At 40.9% G+C, this 27688-nt stretch overlaps 1 protein-coding gene across 1 annotated transcript in view; it reads right to left on the bottom strand.

The window, feature by feature from the left end:
• The window catches only part of LOC105936141 (TSC22 domain family protein 1), a 39216-nt gene extending 21638 nt beyond the window's left edge, over positions 1-17578 (bottom strand). Inside the window, exon 1 of the mRNA XM_036139528.1 lies at positions 14305-17578. Within this exon, the coding sequence (XP_035995421.1) occupies positions 14305-16697 (2393 nt within the window). The 5' untranslated portion in view covers positions 16698-17578. The remainder of the gene's footprint in view (positions 1-14304) is intronic.
• Between the last annotated feature and the right edge of the window lie 10110 nt (positions 17579-27688).

The following is a 27688-nucleotide window of genomic DNA, read 5'->3' as shown; positions in this document are numbered from 1 at the left end:
TATAAATTAACACCAGACTAATTTATTTCTGTTAATTAGATTTTTTTCCCAAATCCAGCTAATGAAAAAAAAAAAAAAAAAAACAGCATTTAAGATTAGAATATTGCATCAGACTAATAAAAAAAGGAAACCTTTTCGGGCAGAAATGAGGACTTGATGAAAAGTATGTTTAGTAACAGCTTAGGTATGTTTAATAAACAGGGATAGGTATAATAAAAGATAACTAGGCATTAGTTGTAAGGACCATTTTAGGCTTCCAGGATTTAATCCAAAAATTGATTTAAAAAAAATCTATGTTTCTCTATTTCAGGACAGGATCTGCCTGTAAGGCTTACGGGGTTCCCTGGGGTCTCAGAGCTGATTGATCATCCAATTTCAAATTGGGTACAACAGTGGTTTCCAGCCCCGGTCCTCAGGGATCTCTGTCCTGCATGTTTCAGACGTCCATCTCTTCCAGCTCACCTGATCCCTCCTCTGCAGCCGTCCAGCGCTGCAGGAGCCATTTAACCATCCTTTCACTTAAATCAGGTGTGTGGCAGCGAGGAGGCGACCTAAACATGCAGGACATTAAGGAAAGGGAACCGCTGGGTTACAGGACGCGCAGAGAAAGACGGTTTCTATGTTTATGGCAAAGTGAGAACGTAAATCAGTCCTTGGGAACGAAAGCTTGGGAAAGGGAATTTGGCATAATATTTATCAGTGTTGTAGTACTCTAATCCGAGACTTGAACTCAAGTCCGAGTCATTAGCTAAATTTAGAGACTCGTGACTTGAGCACTGATGACTCGAACTTGGACTCCTACATTCAGATCATTCTGACTGATCTGATTTTTTTTATATCATTAGGCTATAATTTTAATATGTCATCAGAATATTATTTGGTGTATGATTTTAATATCCAAATTATTAGTGCAATGGAATGTTACTGCTTCATGTCATACATCACACGTCACGGCATGTTCCTACAACGAACGTTAATTTTCACTGCGGCATGCCTGGAGGAGAGATGAGTGCCCCGAAGATTGTCCGTTTCGCGTTTAAGGATTTCACCTGCATTTGCAGAAAATGGAGTGCAAAATGCTCCATATGTAATTAATAAGGACTCGACTTGGATGAGTAGTGGACTTGACTCGGACTCGACTCAGATTTTTTTTGAATGACTTGGACTTGACTCGGACTTGAACACTGGAGACTCGAACCTGGACTCGTACTCGAGGCATAGTGACTTGACTACAACACTGATATTTATACATATGACGTTTTGTCACAGATCGTATTTGACACCGATTATAAGGCCTAGGGGGTTGGAGCAGCACCAGACCCTTTCTGTACATTCTGCTCCACAGGGACTCCAGGTTTTTATTTGGGTAGTTCAGGATCTCTGGACCAAAGCAATATGTTGTCTCTCTGAAATACTTGAAGCTCCTTTCCCTACAGACCCATCTACTCACTGTGTGATGATTCACAAATGGCTCTCGCGGATAAAACCCGTAACATCTGGCTGGCTGGACTGACAAATATCCAAACTTAAGGGTCAGCTGGAGGATTGACTACCAAGGGCCGCCCTGGATTGTGGGGGGAGCTGTAGACGGCTAAGAAAACGTAAAACTGTTTATCATGGAAGATTGGTAATATGTTCTGTAGGGAATAATCTGTGAACTGAACTAAAAGAAATAATTTTTACTTTTAATCTGACAAGCCTTTTAGAAATGCCTGTTCTAATGTATTGGATATGGAAGTATATGTGTGTCTATAATATAAAAATAATCTAGCTGGTAGTTTCTGTGCAGAGACGGGATCAAGTCTTTTCATCAGCTTAGAAAACGACGTCATTACCTGTCAGACTTAATTATACGCGACACTTTTGAGCCAGCTAATTGATCTAGCTAAAATTTATCAAGGATCTGGAGCTGTAATAAACTTCTCATCTCTCCAATCCTCTAAAAGGATTCTATATTAATGTTTCCCAGCTCTTACTTTTGCCTCTCCCTTCTACGTCGATTTTTAGATTCGCTGCCATCAAGTTGGGCTCTGCGTTTGCTTCCTGGGAACAGATTTTACTTTGAGTCTTCGGCCCTCTCTTTCTGTAACAAATGCACCCAGCAGGTATGCGACGCAACACTCCTGCGGCTCCTCTCTGTGCCCTCAATAAACCTCACATGACTAATTCACAAGCCTCAGATGTTGTCGCTCTAAAAAGAAAATAAAAATACAGGAACAGCCCAAAAGAGAATCAGGATCACACGCAATCTGTGGTTAAAAAGGAAAATTTGACGTACTTTTACTGCTGCTTTTTCACCAATGTGCATTACAAAAAAAAAAAGCTGCTTCACCATGTGTGCTCAAAGCATGCTGGGAAATGAACAGCAAATTACAAACCGCACCCTCCCTTAGTTTGCTTAAAAAACAGCATTTAGAAGCACAGCATAGCAGATATACACACGGCACGCAGTGAGATGAGCCTGATGCCTGTAGGCAGGCCACACCGTGCCACCAGTAGGGGGCGCTACAGCACAGTTTATATTAAACTCCTGTTTGAAGGTAAACAGAGGCCTATTGGAGGGGATTTGTTAGACATATCTGCCTTATAACTACACATTTAAGGTGTTTATAAAATCTTAAGACCTCCGGATCAGGAGGAGTTTTACGTTGAGCTGGAAAAGCATTTTTTAGTCACTGTAGACAGAACCGGTGCATGAGGACAGAGCGCTAAACGCCCCTCCACTGCTAACCGAGCGACGTTCAGATCTGACGGGGAAGGTCCGACACATCTCGTCCGTTCGGATCGGTTTCCCAAACGTAAAGCGGAGGACGATACGGACGTCCGATGATGCGTCAGAGGCGTGTTTGTGGTTTAACTTTTAGGGAAAGCATCCAGGAAAACGCAGCCAGACAGATGGACTCCTTGTACCCCCACCTTCAGTTAAATGTATAAATCTGACATTTTTCCTAATGGCGCTAATTGAAAACATTACACCCAGTGATCGAGAACAAACCGTGCGCACCAAGCCCCCCTAAATGTGAACAGAGGTTCGTTTGAGTCCGGTCTGATCTGTTTACCCCCCCCGTCACTTCAAAGCGTTACTGGACGAATGAAGAAAAAGGAGCCAGAGTCGCTGAGAACTCCTTTGATCCAAGGCAAAGTCGTTCATTGCATTCTCTGCCCTGTGTGTAACGTTGCCTGAGCTGACTGGACACTGTTCAGGCCACAGGAATGCTGGCCAGGAATCAGCACACCGCCTGCATGTTCGGGGCGCCGGTGCCGGCAGTCCACCAAAACCCCACAAATTTTTATTTTTTTAATTCCCAGCTGAAGATGGATGCACAAGTAACTTCATTTCTAAAAGCTGAAACATGTTGAATGCAACTATTCAGGAAATCCTGTTGTCAACAGTGCTCAGCGACCGAAGATTGCTTTACTCTCCTCGTTCTCAGCAACATAGAGTAATTATAAGACGTTTGAGCATCAAATAATCACTTCTTTTTCCATATTCACAGGTAAATAAACCCTAAAATGGTGCAGCAATATTCACACATACATGCTTTTACAGACCATTTTTTAAGTTTATCTGAGGGATCTCTGTGCGAAGCGTTTAGTATTTGACCTGAAAGTTGATCTCTGGTCTCGATCTGGAGATTTTCTCGGTTGCAGTTCTGTTGTCCGCAAATAATTAAGTGAACATAGATTCAGATTTGTTGTCATTTCTGGTCAAGGTGATCTATAACATAATAGCTCACTAACAAAATTAATCCTAACTTAAATTTAAGTGCATTTATCTAGTTTGGAAAGAAATTCAAATGTCAGGAAATGCAGGTAAAAACTTAAAGTTAAAACTGAAGCCATTATTGGTACCCATAATTCTCTTTAAAATGAATGAAACTGAAGCATCACATTCATTTATACATAACTTTTTAAGTTGATCAGGGTCAATATGAACTAATTAGTGAACGATGACGTTCTTGTTGCCTGGTATGGAAATCTTCACACTGACGTCCATTTCTATTAGCCAGTGGTTACTAAGAAGGACAAGGACCCATAATTATCCTGCTTCAACTCATAGTGATGAGGATGGTTGGGAATGTAAAAACAAAATAATAAACTCATTTCATTTTATTCACGTAGCGCCAATTCACAACACGTGTCGTCTCTAGGCTATGTACAAAGTCAAATTCAATCATATCATCCAGACATATTGGTCAGAAGGTTTCCCCATCTAAGGAAACCCAAAAAAAAGGAGTAATTTTGGGGTCACAAAGTCTATAGCAGGAGGCCATTCACTCAACTGTCCTACACTACCCCTCAAAAAACAATATATTTACTAGAACGTCTTATAGATTTTTCTGTTGAGCTTGTGGCCTTTATCGACGATAATCAGACAGGAAACGGACAGAGAGAGAGAGAAGAGGGGGAAGACCTGCGGAAAAGGTCTACGGACAAATACTCTCCATTTAAAGGCCGACGATACCCCAACAGTCCAGCAAGTTGGTCACTCACATAATTACAATTAAATTAAATTTAATTATGATGAAAAGGACTGAAAAAGAGGGCACAAAGAGAACCAAAACAACAAAATGGAGCCTTCTGTCCCTCCTCAACGTTCTCCTTCCATGGCCAAAGCGTCGTTAGCTCACCCCGGCTGTGTTTAGGTTTCTCAGGGTCATTTTCTAAGAGATGAAAGGGACACTAAACGCAATCCATTACTGTCCATTACAGGCCATTAGTTTTCCCACAGCAATCTTAAGTGAAACAATCCTGTCTATTGATGAAAAAAAAAAAAAAAAAAAAAGGGAGCAATCAGCAAGAAGGGGAGCAGACACAAACAAAAATCAATGAGGCACGCGCACAGAGCCCATCGACGGCTACGCTACGATACAGGAAGCCCAGCTGGAGAGTTAGGAGACGAGGATCAGGACTACGGGCTTTATTAGGCCACAAATGTTCCACGGCTGCGTGAAGAAAGAGAGGCTGAATATTTTGTCCCCCCCGCTGGTGCTCTGCTGTGTTCTGGTGATCTCTGGCTCGGCCTGTGTGGTAAACATGGGTGGGGTGGGGGTCAGCGGCACAAACAAACACACAACAGCTGTTTACTTTTAGAGCGAGCAGTCCTGGGTACACACGAGAAATCCACTTGTTTCTTAACTGTTCAAAGCTTGTTAAAGCTATTCGATTACTTTAAACCTTTCTTTGTTCAAATGCAATCACTTGGAGCGGTTTGTTGGTCTTTGACTTTTGATTTATCATTATTACCATAAGTAAAATAGCAATTAGTCCTCTGTTTATGTCTGTGGTTGTACATTCTTCGCTTACTATGACTATGAGTGAATGCTGCCTGTCAGGACTTTGATGCAATCAACTGGGTTCCCTTATATAGAAAGTTTTTTGACCCAATCTGTATAGTCTGATTGAATTTGACTTTGGAAAGTGCCTTGAGATGACATGTTTCATGAATTGGCGCTATATAAATAAAACTGAATTGAAATTATGACCCGATGACGAATCACTTGCTGCGTCAGGATACCGGCCCTCAAGCTGGGGTCCCCTCGGGGGGGTCCACGAATCACGGGTTGGGGGTCTGTGAAACACATGTTGTGAGGCCTGAAGAGGCACTGCTGAGGAGGCGTCGAGGTTTAGCTAAGTAACACAATCGGCAAATATTTAACTATCCATCCACTTCATCAAGTAAGGTAGCCAAATTAGCTAAAATTAGGATCTAAGTCTCTGATATTAGTTGTATTTATATATATTTTTAAAAACATACATAATTCCTAATGTATTTAACAGGAACAAAAGACGGTTTAAAACTAAGATGACACAATCCAAAGTAAAAGGGCTCATGGGAACAAGACAAGGGGAGATTTTAACAACTTTTTAAGCTAAGTTAAGAAAACCTATTTTGTGCTTTTAAAAATAATGTCCCAATCATTATTTTTGGTTACTGATGTGATTTAAATCAACGTCACATAAATACCGTTAAAAAAATGACAATATAGTGCAGTACACACTAGTTTTCATCATTATATGTTTTCTGTGGATTAAAAAAAGATTTGATTCGTTTTGTTTTTACCATTGTAAAATTGCTTTTATCAATGTTTCAGGGATCTGCAACAGCTAATACAGTTTCTTTTTCACTCTGAATGTCACCGGAAAAAGGGGTAAACTTCAACTTCAGCTGTAATTCAATAAGACGCATGTAATCATCTTAAAAACTATATTTTTAGATCATTTTTTTATCCTGATTAACTTTGCAAGTATCCTCTTACATTTGTAATGCTTTCAGATGGAGGATAGCGTCCACAACATCTGGGCAAGAAACAACAAAAACTTCAAAAAGACAACACAGAGAAATGTCAAGTATCCAAGTACAAAACATTTTTCTCCATCACCACTGACTTGTTAAACAAAATGCTGCCACACAGATGATTTCTTTAATAGTAATCAAGTCAGCTTAACGTCACCCTAAAAGCCACTTGTACCCAACATCTAAGACTTCTTCTAGTTGGGAAACATTGTGAAGTTTTAGGAACATCACGGACCAAATGAGCTTGTTACACATGTCAATCACCACAAAACGACACTAAACCAAAAGAGACCAACGTTTTTGAGGATTTTCTTTATCCCAGGTTTGCAGTAGAAAAGCAAGCTGCAACATCTGGACACCATTACGCCACGGTATAAATATTTTTGAGGCATTATTAAAAGTTAACTACCAAGAGGGTAGTGAAGTGAATACATCACGTTTTTGACCATGTTTTTTTCTTCCAGAGGTTCTTATTTTATCTTTTGTTTGTTTGTTTGTTTGTTTTTTTACATCTGGAATACTTATTGGCTATGTTCAGACTGGTTTCATCTGGCCCTGGCTGTCTGTGTGTCCTCGGCAGACCTGACTAAAAGTTGGGTCGGGTCAGGTTGGGTCACTTCCGCTGCGCGTTGTGAATTTCGGGGATCTCGCTGATCTCCACACAATGGAGCCACAGGCCCGGGTCACGCCGACTCCCTGCAGGGCCGGGCGGAGAAGAATACGTTCAGATCGGCCGGCAGGAGAGATAGTCATCGCGCTGCCGGCCAGACCGCATTCCCCTGAGCTTTCGCGCATCTGAACACACCCACCAATCCGCACAGGGTGCTCATCACAACAATGGAGCCTGTTCATTCACTCCATAAGAAAAAAAAAAAAAAGAGCATTGTGTTCAGCTGTAACGTTACCAAAAGGTGCATCTTTTTGCACACACCAACACCTTTATTACACCATTTTCAAGCAGCACAGATTATTTTTACAGTTTATATTAGGGCTGAACAATTAATCGCAATTTCCAAATCGCAGAGTCTGCAATTTTTGGCTATGTAACAATCAGGGAATTAGATGCATCCATTAGGTGTTGGTAAAATGTTTAAAGTGGGTTTGCCTCCACATGGAAGGGAAGACAGTTGCAGCAGTGAGATAATCTAATTGTATTACTTGTTATAGAGTTTATATAATCATACATAGCATTAAGTACTGGTCAATCAGTTTAATACATTGACCGGTTATACTTTATGTTCAACAAGGATTGATGTTCAAATCAACTAAAAGCTGTTCTCTTGAACAATATTATGATTAATAGAAACATTAAAAGTTCTTGTTTAAAATAGTCCTTGTTTACAAACATCTTTATTTAGAGGCCATTTTTGTTGCTTGTGGTTAATGCAGAGAAAAGTCAAAATTGCAATTTTAGTTGAAATATATCGTCGGCAGAACGCAATCATTTCTGCTCTGAGTTTAGATGCTGTGGGTGTTTTAGCAACTAATCTGCACAGTGAGGAAACAGATTGATTTGTTGTTTGTATATGTTTAAAAAGACATGATAAATTAAACTGGGGAAAAAAAATCGCATTAAATCGCGATATTAAAAAAAATCGCAATTAGATTATTTTCCAAAATCGTTCAGCCCTAGTTTATATTCAGTAATACTAACGTGGCCGGATGTTACTTTGTCCCTTTGCAGCCCCTTTAAATGACACGAAGATAACATTTCCACGTCCGTGTTCGATTGTTTGTTTTGAATGATTGCATTTTTTTGCCTGCTCAGTTGGAAATATTGAACAAACTGCAGAAAAGTTACCGGAGAAGCCCTCCGTATCGTCCAACAGCCTCTGCTACTTCAGAGAATATTTTGCAAGGAAAAGCTTCACCAGGGAGAAACAATGGCAGAAAAACATGTTATTTGCATGCTATTGCTAGAAATTGTGATGAGCATGCTGCTTACAATCAAGCTTTTGGAGTTCCCTCATGGCCCTTTTCCGTAGGCTTCTACTCGACCCGTTCCTACTGGACTCTACACGGGTCGGGTCGTTTCCCGTTACAACAATGTCACATTATTGTTGGGTCGTTCGTCATAGTAAGGGAACTTGACATGTTTGTATGCAGCAAAAACACGGCAGGAGACGTGGTAGCAATGTTGAACCAGCTCCCTCATCTTTACCACCAAGCCCAAAAATCTCCGCGGTGAGGATTTCAGAGCCGACATGTTCATCCAACAGTATATAATCAGTCTGTAGTTCAGTAGTTCAGTAGCATAAAAAGTTTTTCTTCCTTTTGTATATTAGTCTATCATGTTGGTTAATATTACAGTCATTACATCCTCCCAACCAATCAGAACGCAGACCTAGGAACGCTCCATCACCAAGCTCCGCCCCCTTCAAAGAGTTCAGAGAGCACATGCTCTTTTTTTCCTTTTTAAAAACTTGCAGTTTTGGTAAAAAGTTGGTTAAATAAAGGGTTGAGTTTGAATTCAATGTTTGTTTGTTCTGCATCTAAAAATAAGTCACGACGCAACAGCATAAAATGACCAGGGCTGCACTTAAAATATACGTTTTGGATTTTTCTGATAATTATTGATATCGATCAATATGATTTATATTTTATCGATATGCTTTTTCCCCCTATATTGTCCAGCACTAGGATAATCTTATGCTCCTAGCTCTGTGGGCCAAGTTTCCTTCCTTCTTCCTTTTTCCCCCAACATGACGACTCAACACGTGCGATATTACACATGCCGATTTCATAATGAAATAATAACTAAACAAACTGCACTTTAATGAAAATTTAATATATTGCCAACCCTAAGCTCTACTAATATATTTGGTAGAAGAATGCATAGCATTATCATCATGTTCATCTCCCTATAGCTAAAAAGAACAGCTGAAGGCAACAAAAGGTCATCACTAGTTGCACCAGGTTTAACTGTGGCTTCACGCCTAAACTTTTCTCTTACAAGGCAGATTTAGCAGTTTGAAAATATTTCAACTGGAAAAACTTTGGACAGTCGGCTTTAAGCGAAGGATGACTTTTTTTTTTGTAGTTTCTCCACCAACGGCTAAGCTAATTAGCATGCTAACGTTAGCTTGTAATAGAAACTAATAAAAAACAGTCATCCTTCGCTTAAAGCAAACGGCTAAGCTAATTAGCATGCTAACGTTACCTTGTAATAGAAACTAATAAAAAAAAAAAGTCATCCTTCACTTAAAGCCAACGGCTCAGCTAATTAGCATGCTAACGTTAGAGTACCCCGTATCACAAGCTAAGTGCCAGATGGTGTAAAATGCTGGGTAATAAGCACTAGAAATTACGGCAACATCTAGGTCAATTTCTATGTTTTCCCTTTAACATTTTAAAATTATAACCGTAATTTTATCAGTAGCATCAAAATGACAGTTACAACCAAATATTTTATCAGCAGTAAGCAAAATATTTCAGCATTTAATAAAAGGCAATGACATAATTTCAAATATATTTGCTTGAAATGTTTGTGCAAATACTGCCATGCTGTTACATTTCTTTCAAGTCAAGCATTAAATCCCTTATATCCACAGGCTCCGATGTACTTCCTTTGTTTTCCTCCTAAAAGTTTTGTTTCTAGTCAGAAGTACCACTTCCTCCGCCAACACGCAGTGACCAACCAACCAATGCAGTCAGCTGTTCGAAACCCTGAAGTACCACAGCTCAGGCACGTCAAACCAATAACCAGAGATGCTTCCTGGTCTTGCTTCATTTTTGTGGCGTTTCTCATCACTTTAGTTGCTGAACCACTGAGTAGGACCCCATACTCCTGACTAATATTTCTATTGATTATTAGCAGGCATTAAAAAAATGCTCCTGCTCTTCACACCAAATATGAAACTACAATATTTACATATCTAAATGGCCCAACAGCAGGTTATAAGGAAAAGCTAGCTGCTTGTACTGCTGTCACACCAGTACTGGTACACCTCTACAGCTACTTTTTTTGTTGTTGATGTTGATGAATAGACCAGAATGATGGAAAACAGCACAAAACATGAACCCATAAAGTGAGAATCAATATGACCAAATAAACTAGCTCATATAAATAAATAAATATTTGTATTATGCAACACCTGAGCTATTAAGCATGAATCCTTCATGCTGAATCCCCGTGGAAAGCTAATAAACCCCAGAAGCCAATCAGCTGTGGCCGACCAGCACAGACATTCACAGACTAGCAGCCAATCTGAACTCCTCCCATTAATGTCTTGTCAGCACTTGCACCACTGACACCTTCCTCCATACAGACAACGGCTGAAAGGCAGAGACAAACATGAAATTACTCTCTAAAAGGCCCCCGTCGTTTTATAGCTGTGCCTTTTGGGAGGGGAAGGGGGGGGGGGTGTTAATGAGGGCAGACATCCCACACATGAAAGCCAGAAAATATGTTGACAGGAGCCCCACAGAACAGAAGACCACGGGACCCGACCGACTGCTGATGTGGCAAACGTCCAGAACATGCTTGGAGATTTATTAGACAGAGGGCAAGGATGAAAGAAGCAGGTTTCTCTGCAATACTCAAGGAGAGAAAAAAAAACAAAAGTTCCCGGATGTTAGGACGTTTTCATGACTCTCACTCAACAGCGTCATATTGACGCTTTGCAAGAAGACCATCACTTTCAACAGAAACGAATCCCACCACAGCTCTCTTTTTTTTTTTTTTTTTCTTAACACTAACCAGAAAACAAATGAGGTAAACGTGTTTCTAAAACGCGTTGTTCTGAGTTATGACAGAGCCGGAGCGACTGCCACAACATGTTGCACCGTAAACAGGGAAAGTGCAGCAGAAGTGAAAGTGAAACGACAGCAACTCTGCTGCCATTGAGAAAAAAAAAATAACAAAAACAAAACAAGAAAACCTCCCAGTTCAAAAGACGCCTCCACTGTTCATACTTTTTTTTTCCTGAAGCTCCGCCCACAAGTTGGTGTTTAGATTCAAACCAACACTAGTGACTGTTATAGAAAATTGCTTTAACGCTGCTTTGACTGAGCAACCTTTGCCCCTGTCTAAGTAGAGCTGTGCGATTAAGCAAAAAAATTTAAACAGTGAATTTTCCATATCAATTTTCACGTGAATTACTTACAAGGGATAAATATACCCTATAGATATATACATTTGCAGACAAGGTCTGTTTTAAAAATCAGAAATTAAACTTTTTTATTGAGCTGAATATTTTTATTCAAGAGAATAGCTTGTCGAGTTGAACATCAAGCCGTGTTCAACATAAAGTGCAACTAATAAACAAGGCTGTGTAATAAATAGACTTACTAGTACTTAAAACAGCAAGATTCACGAACAGTTCTGGTAATTAAGTATTAATCTCTGATAAACTCTGATCCAGCTGGTAAACTGAAATTATCTCACTGATCTCTAATCAGTAAAAAAAACGCAACTCAAGTAGTCATCCGGCTACAAATACTGGATGCACTTGGAAGAAAAAAAAAAAAAAGTAACTTCTTCGGAGGATAAAACTACAAGTAAAATAATACCTATAATATATTAAAATGATTAAATACGATGGTTACTGTGACGAAATGTTAAAGTTTTGTTCATTATTACTTTGTATGCTTGGTGGTTGAATTAAAGGCTAATGCTTGACGCTAGTCCTGCTGTCTTTTATGCAATTTGCATATATGCATGTTGGAACTTCTGGTTGCAGAAGTTATCTTTGCGTTTAAAAAAAAGGTAGTATTAAGTAAAATTTACACTCCTGATACAGAATTTTACAGGCAGTTCTTGCCACGGTTTGATTGAGGGCAGAATGAAAACATGTACTGCAGTAACTATTGTAAATTACCAATATAGGATTCAGGTAGGAGGTTTAAATTTAGGCCTTAAATGTATAGTTTGTAATCCTGTTCAGAAACACTTTTTGTTAAACTGGGTAACACGGTCCTTCCATAATGAAAGTAGTTAATACATTATGTATTCAGAAAAAGCAGGTAAAAATAATTTTCCACTTGCTGGCTGTGCATGCACACTTCTAGTGTTTATGTAGCCGGTTAGCTTAGCAGTTAGCATCGGTGTTAGCCGTTCATTGTAGCTCCGCTGCTTTGACCGTATACTTTGAACATGGTTGAGAGTCACATGACGCGAACCGCATGCAAGTTTACGAGGAGAAGAGGAAGGCCTCATTAGAAAGAAATAAGACCGGAGTGGATTGGGAGATTATTTTTTTCCACGCGACCACCCCGAGCAGCAGAAGAGCAGGTGAGACGGTCTTGTGCACCCGCAGTTATGTTGGTACATAAAGCAAAAACACATGTGGTAACGCTGAGAGTTTCACTGTGGACGTCATTAGGATGCACAATTAATCGCATTTGCAATATAATCACATTTTAAAAAGTATGCAATTGCTATGTAAAAATAAATGGAGACACGTCTTTTAGAAGAGAGATAATCTAATTTTATTATTTGTTTTAGATTCTATATAATTACTTTGCCAGAAACTTGCAATAATCTCTCCATAGCATTAAGTACCGGTCAAACCGTTTAATACATTGTTGATTGCACTTTATGTCCAACTGAACAATCTACTCTCTTGATTAATTATATTCTGATTAATAAAAAGTTAAAATTTTTCATTTAAATAGTCCTTGTTTACAAACAACTTTATCTACAGGCCATGTTTGTTGCTTGTGGTTAATGCAGAGAAAAGTCTAAATTAAATCACAATTATGGTTGAAACACGTCGCAATTTAGATTTTTGGCAAAAATCGTACAGCCCTAGCCGGTTTGTCGGAGGTTAGCTCGGCCCGGGGCGCACCTCCGCGTGGGCGGAGCGATCTTGCAGTTGGCGTCACGTCAATTACCAAGCCAACCAATAATAACAGCATTTCATAGCCACTGTGTTACTCTTAAAAGAAAAAGACAGGAAAAAAAAGGTATAATATTCTGCATAATACGCTTAAAAACTAAATTTTTGCTTTTTATAAAATGTAAATAAATAAAAATCAGTAAGCCATCAGCGTGCCGTGTTACCATCCCTGCAGGGACAGGAGGCATTCTGGGTAGCACCGTGAGCACAGTGCACCAAAGACAATGCTGCTATTGGTAACAAGATCTTTGGTCTGGCAAAAACTCCTCAAAGGAAATAATCCACAATCCCCAGATTTAAACATCATGTGATAACGAGAGAGCGAAAAAAAAAAAAAAACACATCGCTCTCAACTAAACTCATTCATAAAGAGAAAACTGATCAGCCGTAATCAACGCTGTTTACTTCCTCCTTTCAGCTGCTTGGGTTTAATCCAGCCGTCCTGACCAATAAAACAGCTGATGTAGGACTGCGGTTTACAGGAGAAAGGAGGTTAGCGTTCATTGTGAGAGCATGGCACGTTTTGAGCAATTTCCACATCCTGCAGGGTGATTAAAATTCCTGCTTAACCTCAGAAATTACTTTTTAAGACCCGACGGTGGTCCTTTCCAAAGCAACTTTGCCTTTTTTCTCCCCCCCTCTCTTTTTTTTGGTAACAGGAAAGAGAACGGACTTCATAAAACTTTTCTTAAAAACATTTCTTAAAATGGCTACTCATTTCCTTTTTCTCATCCAACTAAATATGAGTTTATTTAAAAAGCAGAGCACCGCTTTTCTACTTTACTTGATGCGGGAAAACGTTTCCAGAAGTAAAAAATAAACGTCTGGCCCATAATCTGTCGTCACACCACTGCTCCCTCGCTTCCGACTTTTTAAATACGAGCCGGAAGAGAGCGAGACGAACGGCCCACCCCAGCACAAACTGCGTCCTGCAAGACAGATTCAAATGCTGCAAGCAAGGGGAGAAAAAATAAATAAAAAATGTTGAATCACTGCGGCCACTTGATAACAACAAAACGCGTCTCATCGGACAGGAAGAGAGCAGCAGCTCGGCCGCTATCAGCTGATTATCTTTCCCCGCGGTAACCCAAACAGCCGGGCGGCTGCAGAGGCCTGCAAACCTGCACATACATATCGATACAGAGATAGTAAGAAAACGTCTCTTACCCATCATCCTCCCCGTCTACGGTCTTGAGCCCGGCTGGTGCGGTTAAGGCACTGGCGGCGTTGCTGTTGCCCTCCGTCTCCTGACCCAGGCCGGCGTTGGAGCCGGACAGCTTCAGCAGGGACTGGTGCTGGAGGAGCAGCCGCTGGGCGTCCTGCAGCTGCGTGGTGGTGAAGCTGGGCAGACTGGCGTACAGCGCGCTGGCCTGGGCGGCGTGGACCAGGGCCTGGACGCTGCTGTGGTCCTGCATCAGGCCCATGGAAGACGGCTGGGGGGCCATCCGGCCCACGTTGGCGGCGCCGTGGGCCTGCGGCTCGGGAAGCTGGGCGCTCGGGCCCGCGTTCTGGACCGGAGTCGCAAGCGACTGCGGCTTCTGCTGAGCGTCGACGTGGCCCTGGGGCGGCTGTCCCAGCGGCACGCTGGAGGCGGGGGCCGGTGTGTGGAGGAGCCCCTGGGGTTGCTGAGGGCCCCCCATCATCTGTGTGGCTCCGTTAGCTGGGCCGGTCGGCACCGAGCCCGTCTGGCCGGACAGAGGCTGAGAGGCGGCGGCGGCGGCTTGAGGCGCACCCTGCTGCGCCGGGTTGTACTCGGGCGCTCTGACCGATCCAGGGGCCGCGGGCTGGGACGCGGCCGACTGCTGAGGGAGGGGGGCGTAGCCCATCTTTTGCTGCTGGAGGCCCTGCGAGGAGCCCGGGGTCTGATTAGCGATGACGGCCTGGGCGTAGGTGAGCTGCTGCGGTGGGACAGTCTGTTGACCCGGCATGGCGGCAGGCTGGTGGACGCTGGCGGGGGCCGAGGGGGCGGCGGTCGTTTTCAGATGAGAATGGTTGAGATCCTGGGTGTGCATGTGTGCTTGGGAGTGAGGTACCCCCATGCTTAGGCCACTGGGGATGATTCCTTGATAGCCCTGAGGAGGGGAGGCGTAATCCTGGGCGTGCTGGGGCACGGGGGAGCCGCCGGCCTCTCCGCTGCCCACGTTCTCCACGTAATGGCTCAGCGTGCTGACGGTGCTGCTCACAGAGCTGCCGCTCGTGCTCTCCCTCTCCCTCTCCCTCTCAGAGGCCCCGGCGGCGGCGCCGGCGAAGCTCTCCGTCACGAACTGACGCGAGCTGAGAGACGCGGCCGCCTCGGACGCCGCGGGGGCGGAGGGCGCGTCCTTGTCGTAGAACTCGGTGCACATCCACCTGCCCTTCTTGAAAGGCTCGGAGCTGGAGTCCAGCTTCACCACCCTGAAGCGAGAGGTGGTGGCAGTGACCGCGGGGGCCGGAGCGGGGGCAGCCACTGGCGTCTGCCCCGCCGCCGCGGGAGCGCTCGCAGCTGATCCAACTCGTCCCTGGGTCCCGCTGGGGACTCCGGCGCCTCCGGAGGCACTGACAGCAGCAGCTGTGGCCACAGAGTTGATGTTTTGCTGCTGGATCATGTTGACGTTAGCAGCAGACATATGGCTACCTCCAGTAGGAACAGCAACACCACCAGCGCCGCCGCCGCCGCCGCCGCTCGCACCCGCGCTGACCCCCCCTCTGACAGGCACATTGGCAGAGCTCAACATATTCACATTACTAACACTGCTGGTCTGGGGATTAGCAACACTAACTGTGGAGCCTGCTGCGGAGCTGTGCATTCCAGGGAGGGACCCCGGGGTCACGACCCCCGCAGGCTGGGGGACTACACTCGGAGGGGCAGCATGGGAGACATTCTCTTGAGGGCCACCCACGTTTGAAGGCATTTTCTGGGCGAGAGATCCGGTCAGAGGGTAGCTCTGGGCATGGTTAGGGTGTTGGTGGTGCATAGTCCCGTTCACCATGGCGCCGCCCCCGCCGCCGCCGCCGCCGCGCTGCTGAGCCTGGGCCAAGGCGTGCGGGTGAGAAGGCTGGTTGGGGGACACGGCCCCGGGGGTCTCCGCCTCGTGGAAGTTATTCAGGGTCTCCTCCGAGGAGCTCCTCTCCGCTCCCACCGCGTCGTTGGCCCGCGAGAGGGACACGTCCAGGATCTCCGAGGAGGACAGGTCCTCCGTGTGCGACTCGTCCATGTCGCTCTCCATGTAGCTCTCCGTGTCCTCGGCGATGCTGTTGTTGGTGCTCACCGTGACCGTCGCCAGGGTCACGCTGGTGATCTGGAAGCCGCTCTTCTTCTTGGCCCCGGTGGGCTGCGCGGGCTGGAGGTTCAGGCTGTGCGGGGGAGGAGGAGGGTGATGGGGCCCCGAGGAGGAGGAGGAGGAGGTGGAGGACGCAGTAGAAGCCGGGGGCTGGTAGTCGTCGGCGGCAACGTGGCTGCTGTTGTTGGCCACAGCCGGCAGCGTGGAGCCGCCGCCGCCGCTGCCCCTCCTGTGGAAGACGGCCTGGTGCTGCATCTTCCTGACGCTGCCAGAGTCTCCTGCGGGGTCCGGATGATGCATTCCGACTGAGTCCGGGCGGTAGTTGGTCTCTGACAGTGGGCGATAAGGCTCGTTAACGGCGCCGTCTTGCCGAGACTACGGTTAACAGACAAGCCGGTTGAAAAAATAAATAAAAAAAAAAACACCCAAAATAAATTAAAAAAAACAGAACCAGGCGAAGAAAGCACGGGGGGGAAATGTGGTCGGGTGGCGACTTTTAACCACCACGCCGAGTCAAGTTAGCGAGAGCCAACCGATGCTAGCGGCAGCAGCTAGCGGGCTAACGTCAGCTGACGCCAGTCGTACTTCGCCGGTTGACTGTCAGACTGCGTCGTCGTTAAACGCCCAACGTTCCTCCCCCGGTGTTCGGTAACGACGTTGGCGTCTCGCGGCGAACGCGAGCACTCGAATCGAAGCAGCCGCCGCGTGAGTTTGTTGTTACGTTAACTACTAGCCGGAGCTAGCTGCCCAGTCTCCATCACCGGTGAGCTAGTCTTAACTGCTGAATCAACTCGGGAGGGGATCCGAATAAGGAAAAGAACAAGCAACCTTTTTCTTTTTTTTTCTTTTTTTTTCGACCAGAGTCCAATGGCGTGAAAGGCGACAGGATCACTCAACAGCAGAGTGCAAGGGTTACATCCATGCTAGGCGAATCCTCGGTTTAGTTTTGCTGTATCACCGGTCCTCTCCCCCCAGCGGTAAGCGTCTCCTGCTTGGCTGCTGTGACGGGACTGGAGAGGAGGGGTGCTCCGTAATATGGCGACCGCGCATGGTCCCTGCTGCCAGACATAAAGCAGTCTGGGTGAGGCGCCGAGCTCAATATCAACACCGACGAGGGGTGACGGAAAGAGCCGAGCTCAAAACCTTAACGCAAAGCCGAATGGTGCGAAAGATGGCGGAGAGGGCCGAGCTCTCGATGTGTGGAGACCAACGGAAAGGAACGAGATCAGACGGAAAACTCCGAGCTCGAAAGATCGACCCAGTGTCACGAGAGATCACGGAAAGAGCCGAATGAAGCCGACGTTCCCTCGAAAAATCCAAACACGCAACAGCGAATCTAGATAAAGATAGACGGACAGTAGGGCTGGACTACATGACTTAAAAACACTATTTCTATTTTTTTAATACCAAATCCGATTAATCAGTTTCCCCTCCTTTTCATTTCACCAAAAGAAATAAGAAAATTATAATTCCATTGCTTTTTTTTGTCAAGCATTTCGTCTGGGAGTTGACCTGAATTGAAAGTGCAACTAAATACAAGCTGTGAAACATTTTTGTTAATGTTTGCTGCTAGCTGTATTACAGAATGAGCTAAGAACAAGCTTCACTTCAGTTGTGTAAGTTCAAACTATAAAAGTAGATGAATAAATTAAAGTGTCTCATTTTGTGGTTAAAAAAAAAGATTTTTCTCTTTCCAATATTTGGATCTTATCTTCCTAAACATATATTCAGCATTGCATGCTATTATTTTCATGGAAGCCCAATAAGTGCATTTACAAAATAAAATCCTGATGTTCCAAAAATTAAATCTTAATAAATTGTAAATTCAAAAGAATCGATTAAACTGATTTATATTTATTTTGCTTGTATAAGTACAAGGAGTGTTCACACGTGTTGATATATGGACTAAGGCTGAATCTGACATCATCAAAAAAGTTTCAATCCCATTTACACATAGACCAGATAAAGACTTAAATAAATTATTAACACCCTGGCTAACCCATGTTTAGGCCCCCCAATAAAAGCAATAATAAATCTTAACGCACACAAAGGCTGCCAAGAAGCATTATCTAATTTTGATGTATGCTACTTGCTATATTAATAAACAAAATCCCACTGTTTATATATAGCTGAAACATGAAAATTAACTAATTATTTTCTCTCACTGTATTATCATAAATTAGACTGAACTTTTCTAGTTTTTGGTCAATTAAGATTTGCAAAATCATGTTCTTTGCTTTATGCTTGAAGACTGATAGAAATATATTTTCTCTTTTAAATTTAGGAGTTTACATACACTAAGATGATCTAGCCGTTAAACACCTTGTGAAAGCTAATATATTTATGTAGACTAAATGTTTTCCTATTGCAATACGTCCGCACAACACAAACCTGAATATGTATCCATGCTATATATTCCTACATTTACTTCAGCTGTAGGTTTGTGTATGTGTAGCTCCTTATCACCAAAGTAAATTCCTCGAGCGTAGAATATATTACTTGGCAATAAAACTGAATCTGATTAAGAAATTCGAAAACGTTTTGTTACACGGAAGGAAGCACACTTGTGAACATATTTTAAAGCAATATGTGAAGCACTCAGCTTTCTTGTTTGATAAAATGAAACAATTTAAATAAATTTGGTCATCCTAACTGACCCAAAACAGAAAAAGGTTAATTACAGATTAATGTTAGAAAGCGAGAACAAAGGCTACAGTTTTAAGCAGGGTATTTAAATATCTTATTTCAGCTGAACATGTTCAATGAAAAGATACATGAAGACCAACCAAAAGGCCATTGGAAGATCTCCCACCCAACCATCTACACACGATCTTCTTGAAGATATGACTTGCAGATATTTGTGGTGCATAGTCCTTGTGAAACTTGTTTTGTTGACATGCTGCCATGAATTTTACTGGACGTTCAGAAAGAATCAAGAAATATTAATTGATACCAATTTAAATGAAGCAAAGTGTTGCTCCTTGGACGTCATAAGAGGTCCTTTCAGACTCCAAGATCCTGCAGTGTGGTGTACCCCAGGGATTAGGGCCTATTCTCTTTCTTTTCTATGTTTTTCCTTTAGGCCAAATAATCAAGAAGTTGTCTTACGTGTCTTCTCCTTTCTATGCTGATGATATTCAGCTCCACTGTTATTTAAAGCCAACTGAATGTTTCAAGTTGTCCGCCCTGATAAAATGTGTTAGTAGGCTCTGACGGTGGTTTTGTGACAACTACTTACAGGTAAAATCTGATAAGACTTAAACCCTAACTAGAAAAAGCTGTTCCTACGCAACAGCGAGTGAGAATGCTAATCTGCAAAATGATTTGAGGAGAAGATGCAGACGTTTCATGCAGAAGAGAAAAAAGCTGAAAAACATTTAAGAATTTGAAAAATTTGAAGAAATTGAAAAATTTGAACAATTTGTAGTAGTAGTAGCAGTAGTATCAGTAGTAGTAGTAATAGTAGTAGTAGTATTCAGTAGTAGTAGTTGTAGTAGTAGTAGTAGAAGTAGTAGTAGAAGAAGTAGTAGTAGTAGTATCAGTAGTAGTAGTATCAGTAGTAGTAGTAGTTGTATCAGTTTTTAAAGAATTTGAAGGAATTTGAAGAATTTGAAGTAATTTGTAGTAGTAGTAGTAGTAGTATCAGTAGTACTAGTAGTAGTAGTTGTTGTATTAGTAATAGTAGTAGTATCAGTAGTCGTAGGAGTAGTATCAGTAGTAGTAGTAGTATCAGTTTTTAAAGAATTTGAAGGAATTTGAAGAATTTGAAGGAATTTGTAGTAGTAGTAGTAGTAGTAGTAGTAGTATCAGTAGTACTAGTAAAAGTAGTTGTTGTATTAGTAGTAGTAATAGTAGTAGTATCAGTAGTAGTATCAGTAGTAGTAGTAGTATCAGTTTTTAAAGAATTTGAAGGAATTTTGTAGCAGTAGTACTATTAGTAGTAGTAGTAGTAGTATCAGTAGTACTACTACTAGTAGTAGTTGTATTAGTAGTAGTAATAGTTGTAGTAGCAGTAGTAGTTGTTGTAGTAGCAGTAGCAGCAGTAGTATCATTGGTAGTAGTAGTAGTAGTATCAGTAGTAGTAGTAGTAGTAGTAGTAGTAGTATCAGTAGTACTAGTAGTAGTAGTTGTTGTATTAGTAGTAGTAATAGTAGTAGTATCAGTAGTAGTTGTTGTAGTATCAGCAGTAGCATCAGTAGTAGTAGCAGTAGCAGCAGTAGTATCATTAGTAGTAGAAGTAGTAGTAGTAGTAGTAGTAGTAGTAGTAGTGGTAGTAGTATCAGTAGTACTAGTAGTAGTAGTAGTAGTAGTATCTGTTGTAGTAATAGTATTGGCATCAGTTGTATCAGAAGAACTAGAAGGAATTTGAAGAATTTGAAAAATTTGAAGGAATTTGCATTCATTTCAATGGGAGCAAAAAACGCACAAAAAGTACAAATACTTCAAAAAGTATAAAAGGTACCATAACCATGAGACATAGCAGTAATGTCGAGAACGAGCCGAACGTTTTGGTACGAAAATCGTTGAAATCGGTTGAAGTATGCAGGAGTAGTTAGACGCACAAAAACGTACGGAATAATAATAATAATAATAATAATAAAGAAAAACAGGAAAACAATAAGTGAGAATGCTGTATAGCATTCTCACTGATTATCTCTCCTGAGAACCAAATGACTGAAATCAACCATTATGTTGGCGTTTTGGCATCCTCTTTCAGACCAAACCTCTGGAACCTGGCTTTTTTAATTTTTTATTCTGCCACATCATTGGAGTGCCATTTTCATGGATTAATCAAAAGGTTTGTTTTTCAGCTTAGAACTATTTCTAAGGCTCAAACTTTGCTGTCAGAAGGCTGAATTAGAGATGATTATTCATGCTTTTGTTTTGTCTCTTCTTGACTATTTTACCAGCCTTGTCCTTCAATTGAAGGCTGTTCATGGTTCCACAAACCCTCTTTGGAGAGGATGGGTTCTTCAGAACTGTGGCCCCCTGAGTGTGGGATGCGTTGCCTCCATCTTTGCACTCTCTTGTCCCTGTTGATTCTTTTAAAAAGCAGCTGAAGACCCCTTTATTCAGATAGATTTATTAACTAGTTTTATGCTGAATCATGTTGCATGTATGCTGTTTTGATCTTTTCTTTTAGGTTTTTATTTTCGGTGCTGTTTTTGTGCTTGTTTATTGCGAATCACGTTGTGGTTTTGTCGTGTGAAAGGTGTGATATGAAAAAGTTATGTACTTTTGTACAATAATGTACAGATAAAGAACAGGGGAACATGGGAAGGATGCTAGTCATTGATCTTTCATAATGGTTTAATTGAATTGAATTGAACTTTTTTTTATTTTTTATTTGATACTACTATAATAAGATGCATCACCATCTGTGACGGCATTGCTGCTGCATCACAACAAAAATAATCAAGTTTATATTTCTTCCTGTGCTTTTCCAACAAGAACAATACCTGTTTTCTACGATTTTCTATTGTGACAAGCATAAAACTTTCTGAAATGTGTAAAATGAACCCACATAAATGTGTTCAATTTAAAATAAATAAGGTACCTATTCATACATAAGTATGAAATAGATTTTCAGAAAGCTTTACACGCAGTGCATTTGTAATTTATTCCAATATCTGAGGTTTCTGGTTGTAATATCAACAGATACGATGGACTAAAAATAAATATTTGTGGCAGGATGAGCAAAACATCCCCCCCCCACAACAGTGCTGGTCAAACAAAGGTAGACAGAGAGTTGCTGGATCTCTCTGCAGACACAAGTGTTGACCACACTGAAGGATTATTCTACACACAGGTAGCGTTTGGGGCCTCTGTCTCCCCCCCGGCTGGGAGAAATTTACACATTTGTTGGGCGCTGGTGTTGCCGCTGAAGGTCAATGAACTCCAGTGTTGAGGCGATCCAAAGCATGTTCATGTTGTCTGTGTTCTGGTGTTTTCTGATCGTCACTGGATTTCCAGATCCAGTTTTTGTTCAAGCCTTTTTGTTGCTTTATGTGGAATATTTGCCTATTCGTGTGGTGTTAGCTCGTTTAGAAATATAACTTTGATATTTTTATTCCAACAGTGGAAGCATCCATTTCAGAGAAGCAGCTGCGGGGGAACACGGCACCTTGCAAAAGTTTTCACCCCCCTTTGACTTGGCAATGCAAACAGAACCTCAGTGTGTTTTATCAGATTCCACGTGATAAACCAACACAACGACCCACATATTGGGAAGTGGGAGAAAAATTACTCAAGGTTTTCAATTTTCCTTTCAATTTTTATTTTTTTAATCTTGATTTATTTATTTTTTTACCCAACTGTGATGCATAGTTGTTTTCATTTACATTAAATTCAGTCGTTGTAAAACCACCTTCCACACTAAGTATAGTGTTCTCCTCCAACTCTGCACATCAAGGCTTTGAAGCTTTGCATCTCTGGGTGTCTGTCAACAACAATAACCAGGTGTTAACTGTTACTTTTGCTTTTGAGCCGTTCTAAACCATTGGATTGTAGCTCCGGCTGTGTGTGTTTGGGGTAATTGTCTTGCTGGAAGGCGAACCTCTGCATCAGTCTCTAGTCTTCTGCAGCCTCAAACAGCTTTTCATCAAAGATTGTTCTACATTCAGCTCCATCCTTCTTCCCGTCATCTCTGACCAGCATTCATGTCCCTGTGACCACTACTATGTTTCACCAAGGGATATGTGTGGGTGGTGTGTTTAAGGTGAAATGTTAATGATCTGCCACACGTCGCATTTTGGAAGAAAGGTAAAAAAAAAACTTTAATGTTGATCTCATCTGAACAGAACCCCTTCTTCCATGTGATTGCTGTGACCCTTTTGATCGCATGGGGCAAACTGCTTTCTTTCAGTAACAAGTTTCTTCTTGTCACTCTTCCATAAAAAGTTAAATTTGTGTGAGCAGGATTCTCCCACCTGAGCTTCTCAAGAGTTTCAATGGACCTCATGGCTGTTTCTCTAATTAATTATCTCTTTGCCCAGCCTATTAGTTTAGGTGGCAAGTCTCTCTTGTTGCTTTGTAGTCATGCCATGCTCTACATTTTTAGATGAGCATCCAAACTCTTTGACACCTGGGCCATATTTGTGAAGTCAAAAGTACACCAGGACCAGGGCCAAAGAAGTTAATTAAAAATGACCAAAAAATTATGCTGTGATTTATTTTTTACATGTTCTACAAAATATTTTTCTTTTTACTAAACAAATTAGTCATATTTTTACGGAGCCCTAGAGGGGTCATCGCAAAATGTTTTGCATGTTGAGAGAATGTGCGCTCGTTTTACTAAATCGTGTGCACAATTTACTATATTGTGCTCTTGTTTTACTATAGTGTGAGCTCATTTTACAAAATTGAGCTCTCATTTTAAGCATAGTAAAACGAGGGCACAATTAAGTGAACATGGTTATAGAACATTGTGTGCACGATCTACTTAAATGTGACCACAATATGTAAAATGTGCACTCAATATTGTCTTGACACATGTAAACATGAGCACGTTATAGTATATTCGAGATCTCGATCTACCAAAACGCACCCACGAATAATTAAAACGTGTGCTCGAATAAATTGTGTGCACGTTTTATTAATTCGAGGGCTCAATTAAAGGAAACGTGCTCACAAATTATCGCGACCTGAAAAAAATATCACTTAAAGTGATATCAGTTGCATGATATGTTAACTGAAACAAAAATCTGTATTTTCTCTTCTTTCTTATGCACTTCTTGTTACTGTGCACTATTTTATTTTTATATTTGTATCATGTTCGAATAAATAAATAAAATAAAATAAAATAAATAGCTCTCCCGGGCTCCGTATATTTTCAATTGGAACGGGACGTGTAAATCATTGTAGATTCAGACCTTAAAAAAAAAGTTTGCAAATTATTTTGGGTTTAATTGAAAAAAGAAAAAAACTGATTTATTTTTGGTCTATCAAAATAAGAACAGGACCTGGGTCAATATTTCTTTGGAAGCACTTGCTGTATTTGACCAACTGGATTCACTGTCGATTTTGATGCACCAAAGTCTGCATTAAGTAAAAGTAATTGAATAGATGTGGTTCTATTTACTATGAAATTAAAGAGGATGTAAAAATGTGGTTGTTGAAAGATGAATGAATTGTGTCATACCTAAAGTTTTCAGTTGCAAGACTTTAGCTTGTCTAAATAAAAATAAAGTTTACATCTGCACTAGCCAAACTCAAACTGCAGTCTCCAAAAAAGAAGTGGCCCCTGGGAAGCAAAATGGAAAAACACATTTTTGCAAATTCTAATTTGTAAAAGGAGAAAAAATTAAAGCAAATTGGGAAGCTGTTTCAAGAGCAGGAAAGATTGTGCACAGTACTGTGAGCAGAGCCAGATGGGCACTAATGAATCCAGAGCACATGTTTTTTTTAGAATAACAAGAGGTGATATGATCTCAGGAAAACACATAGAAGCAAATATTCAGGAACAAGAGACAGAGGCAGCCTGTTGCAGTCTCAGCGTCTGTCAGTGGCTCTATGTCACCCCTGCTGCTCCAACAACAATGATCAAGTTATGCTCTGAATACAGTTATCACAAGAAAATCAGAACATAAGGATGATTTATTGTTGTACTGCTGCAACCAAATGTTGGTGGCTTATAATTATAGTAATAGTATAAAAACAACCCAAAAAATATTTAAAAAAGAACTCAAAAACATAAAAACAACAAAGACTGAAATGGAAAACATCACACATAACATATACTATATGAGATTAGTTAAAATGCAGGCAGTGTTCAGGTAGAGACTATGATTATTGCACATCAGGGTGGGATGGGGGTGTGGAGGAGAGCTCCAAGTGTGAATATTGTGCTGTTTGAAGAGAAATAAATGTTGTAAAGGCACAAAGGTGCTCCTGAAAGACATCAAGCTCTGCGAATGTGCCCCCCAGTTTGAGAGAAGCTGCAACTCATTAAATTTGGACAGGCAGATCAATCAGCCTCTAACTCTTTCTGTCAACATGTTCCTGAGCAACCCAGCTGGTTGGACTGCACTGTTCACATCAGCAGGAGCAAACCGAAGACTGTAGTTTCACTATCTGCATTGGCAAAAAAACATCCAGTGTTGAATTTCAGCAGAAAGTTACAAATACAAATGAGTACAATTACATTTTATCTTTTGGTAAATGTGCCTTTTATTAATATATAAAACCTTAGACAAAACCAAGAAAAAAAAGAAAGAAATTCTTACAGATAAAAGGTAAAATTTCTTTGAACGTTTCACCTAACTAATGGAGTTTTGAAAAGTAGCTTTAAGAAATCAACTTTAAGAAAACTAGCAGACTGTTCTCCCATGTGTGACTCAGGAAGGATTATCAGTGTCAGACTCCAAGGATAACTCTTTGTCATGATTTCTTCTGAAGTCAGCTACAAAACTGAAAACATCTGAAAACCCCTTGAGTCAAAGACAAGATACCCGAAACATGACAGAATCAGAAAGCCTTCAAAGAGACAGCAGAAAACATTTGATTCTGTTTGTTTTTGATTTAAAAAAAATATACTGTGGGCGTTTGACTTCAGAAAGAACTGAAACAACAACAGAACATGTTTTTACTCTATTTGATATTTTTTTATCCATAGGTCTTTTAAATCCTCCATAAAATTTTACACATTGTGTTTATACTCTCATTTAAAAGGCATCTAACATTATTGACAGTTTTTAGAGACTAAAAAGGGACATTAGCAGAGTACATGCCAAACTTTATTTACTTAGATGATACTAATATAATAACGTATATCTGCATTAATAAAACTGTGGTCCTGCTGTACAGCGCTCTCCACGTTTCTGATAAAACCCTGAATAATACATTTATTTTCTACAAGTTCATTTTAACAATGACAACTTTAGACATATACAATTTAAAGAAAAAAAATCTAGTCTCACACTTCTTGGTACCACAAACATTTCCGATATAAATAAATGCAACTGAATTTTTTTTTTTTTTGCTCAAAGCTGTACATACGAAGGGATTTTTAAATAGTAATCCATGACTCTCTGGTTCCCTTGGGTATAAATCTGAACTAATACAGAGGCTTATTTCTCTAAGATGCTTTTCAAAATGTGAAAACCAAGAGAATATGCTATTCAAGAAAGGCATTGTTCTTCATAATTCAAGAAATGGCTACAATGGTTATAATGAAATAACCACTCACTACATATCAGGGTTCCTACACATATTTACAATTCATATAATCCATATTTCATTTATATTTTCTATACATATTTATACGCATATCAATATTTGATACATTTCCAGAGCTTTCAAAACTTTTTTTTTTTAGCTAATAACAGGTTATTAACACAAAATGTATGAAATCATGGCAGATGTTGCTACAGTGTATATGGTATGAATATGGTAGTGATTACACCAGAGTACTCAAAAATAATATCACTATTCTCTTGTCCGCCCACAGAATAACTTCCCAAAAGTTTTTGGATCCTTCTTAGTGAAATTGAAACAGGGTGCGATGTTTTCTCCATTTATGTATAATGGCTCTCACAGAAGTTCGCTTGAATCCCAAATTCTTGGAAATGGATGGTATGATCAACGTCAACCGCTCTGTTTCTTCTTTAATTTCTTTAGATCAGGATATGGTGTGCTGCTTATTTTCAGGTATGGATATTAGATGGATAAAAAAAACAAGGGACATCTGTAAGAATGAAAATTCATTTTCCCAGCATTTTAAATTTATTTCACCATAATAATCTCTGTTATTTCATTTGATTTCCAAAGATCATCTCAAAACCTTTGTTTAAAAGGTCTGTTTTCTAGAGTCCAGCTAACAAACATAACAATGGCCTGTTCTTAGTGAAATTGTACACCTGCTTGAATCTGCAGGCAAAATATTACATGGAGACACACATGCTCCAGAACATGCATGACTGTTCAAGGTTTGTTTTTGTTTTGTTTCCTTTAAGTTTAATACGGGTAGAAGCCTGTGGAAGTATTTCCTCTACAGTCATAAATCAGTTCACATGTTCTTGTTTCTTAAATCGTGCAGGTACTTGTAAAGTAGACATTTTGTAGTTTGTTATATACTCCCTAGAACAGGTTGTACAACTGATATTGTATGAGGATAAACTATACGGCCTTCATTTTCTGTTAAAAAGGAAATTTATGGGGTTCAAACAAAAACAACTCCTCGGCAAGAGTCCGTGTATGGAAATGGGGGCGGACAAAAATCTGGGTTAAAGGGTTGCACCTTTAAAAGCAATGTCATTGAAGAGTCATTGAAGAAATAGCACATATAAAGAAGC

Source organism: Fundulus heteroclitus, chromosome 7 (genome assembly GCF_011125445.2).
Source record: "Fundulus heteroclitus isolate FHET01 chromosome 7, MU-UCD_Fhet_4.1, whole genome shotgun sequence".
Taxonomy (NCBI): domain Eukaryota; kingdom Metazoa; phylum Chordata; class Actinopteri; order Cyprinodontiformes; family Fundulidae; genus Fundulus; species Fundulus heteroclitus.
Note: the sequence above shows the minus strand (reverse complement) of the source record. Positions and strands in the feature narration are given on the sequence as shown.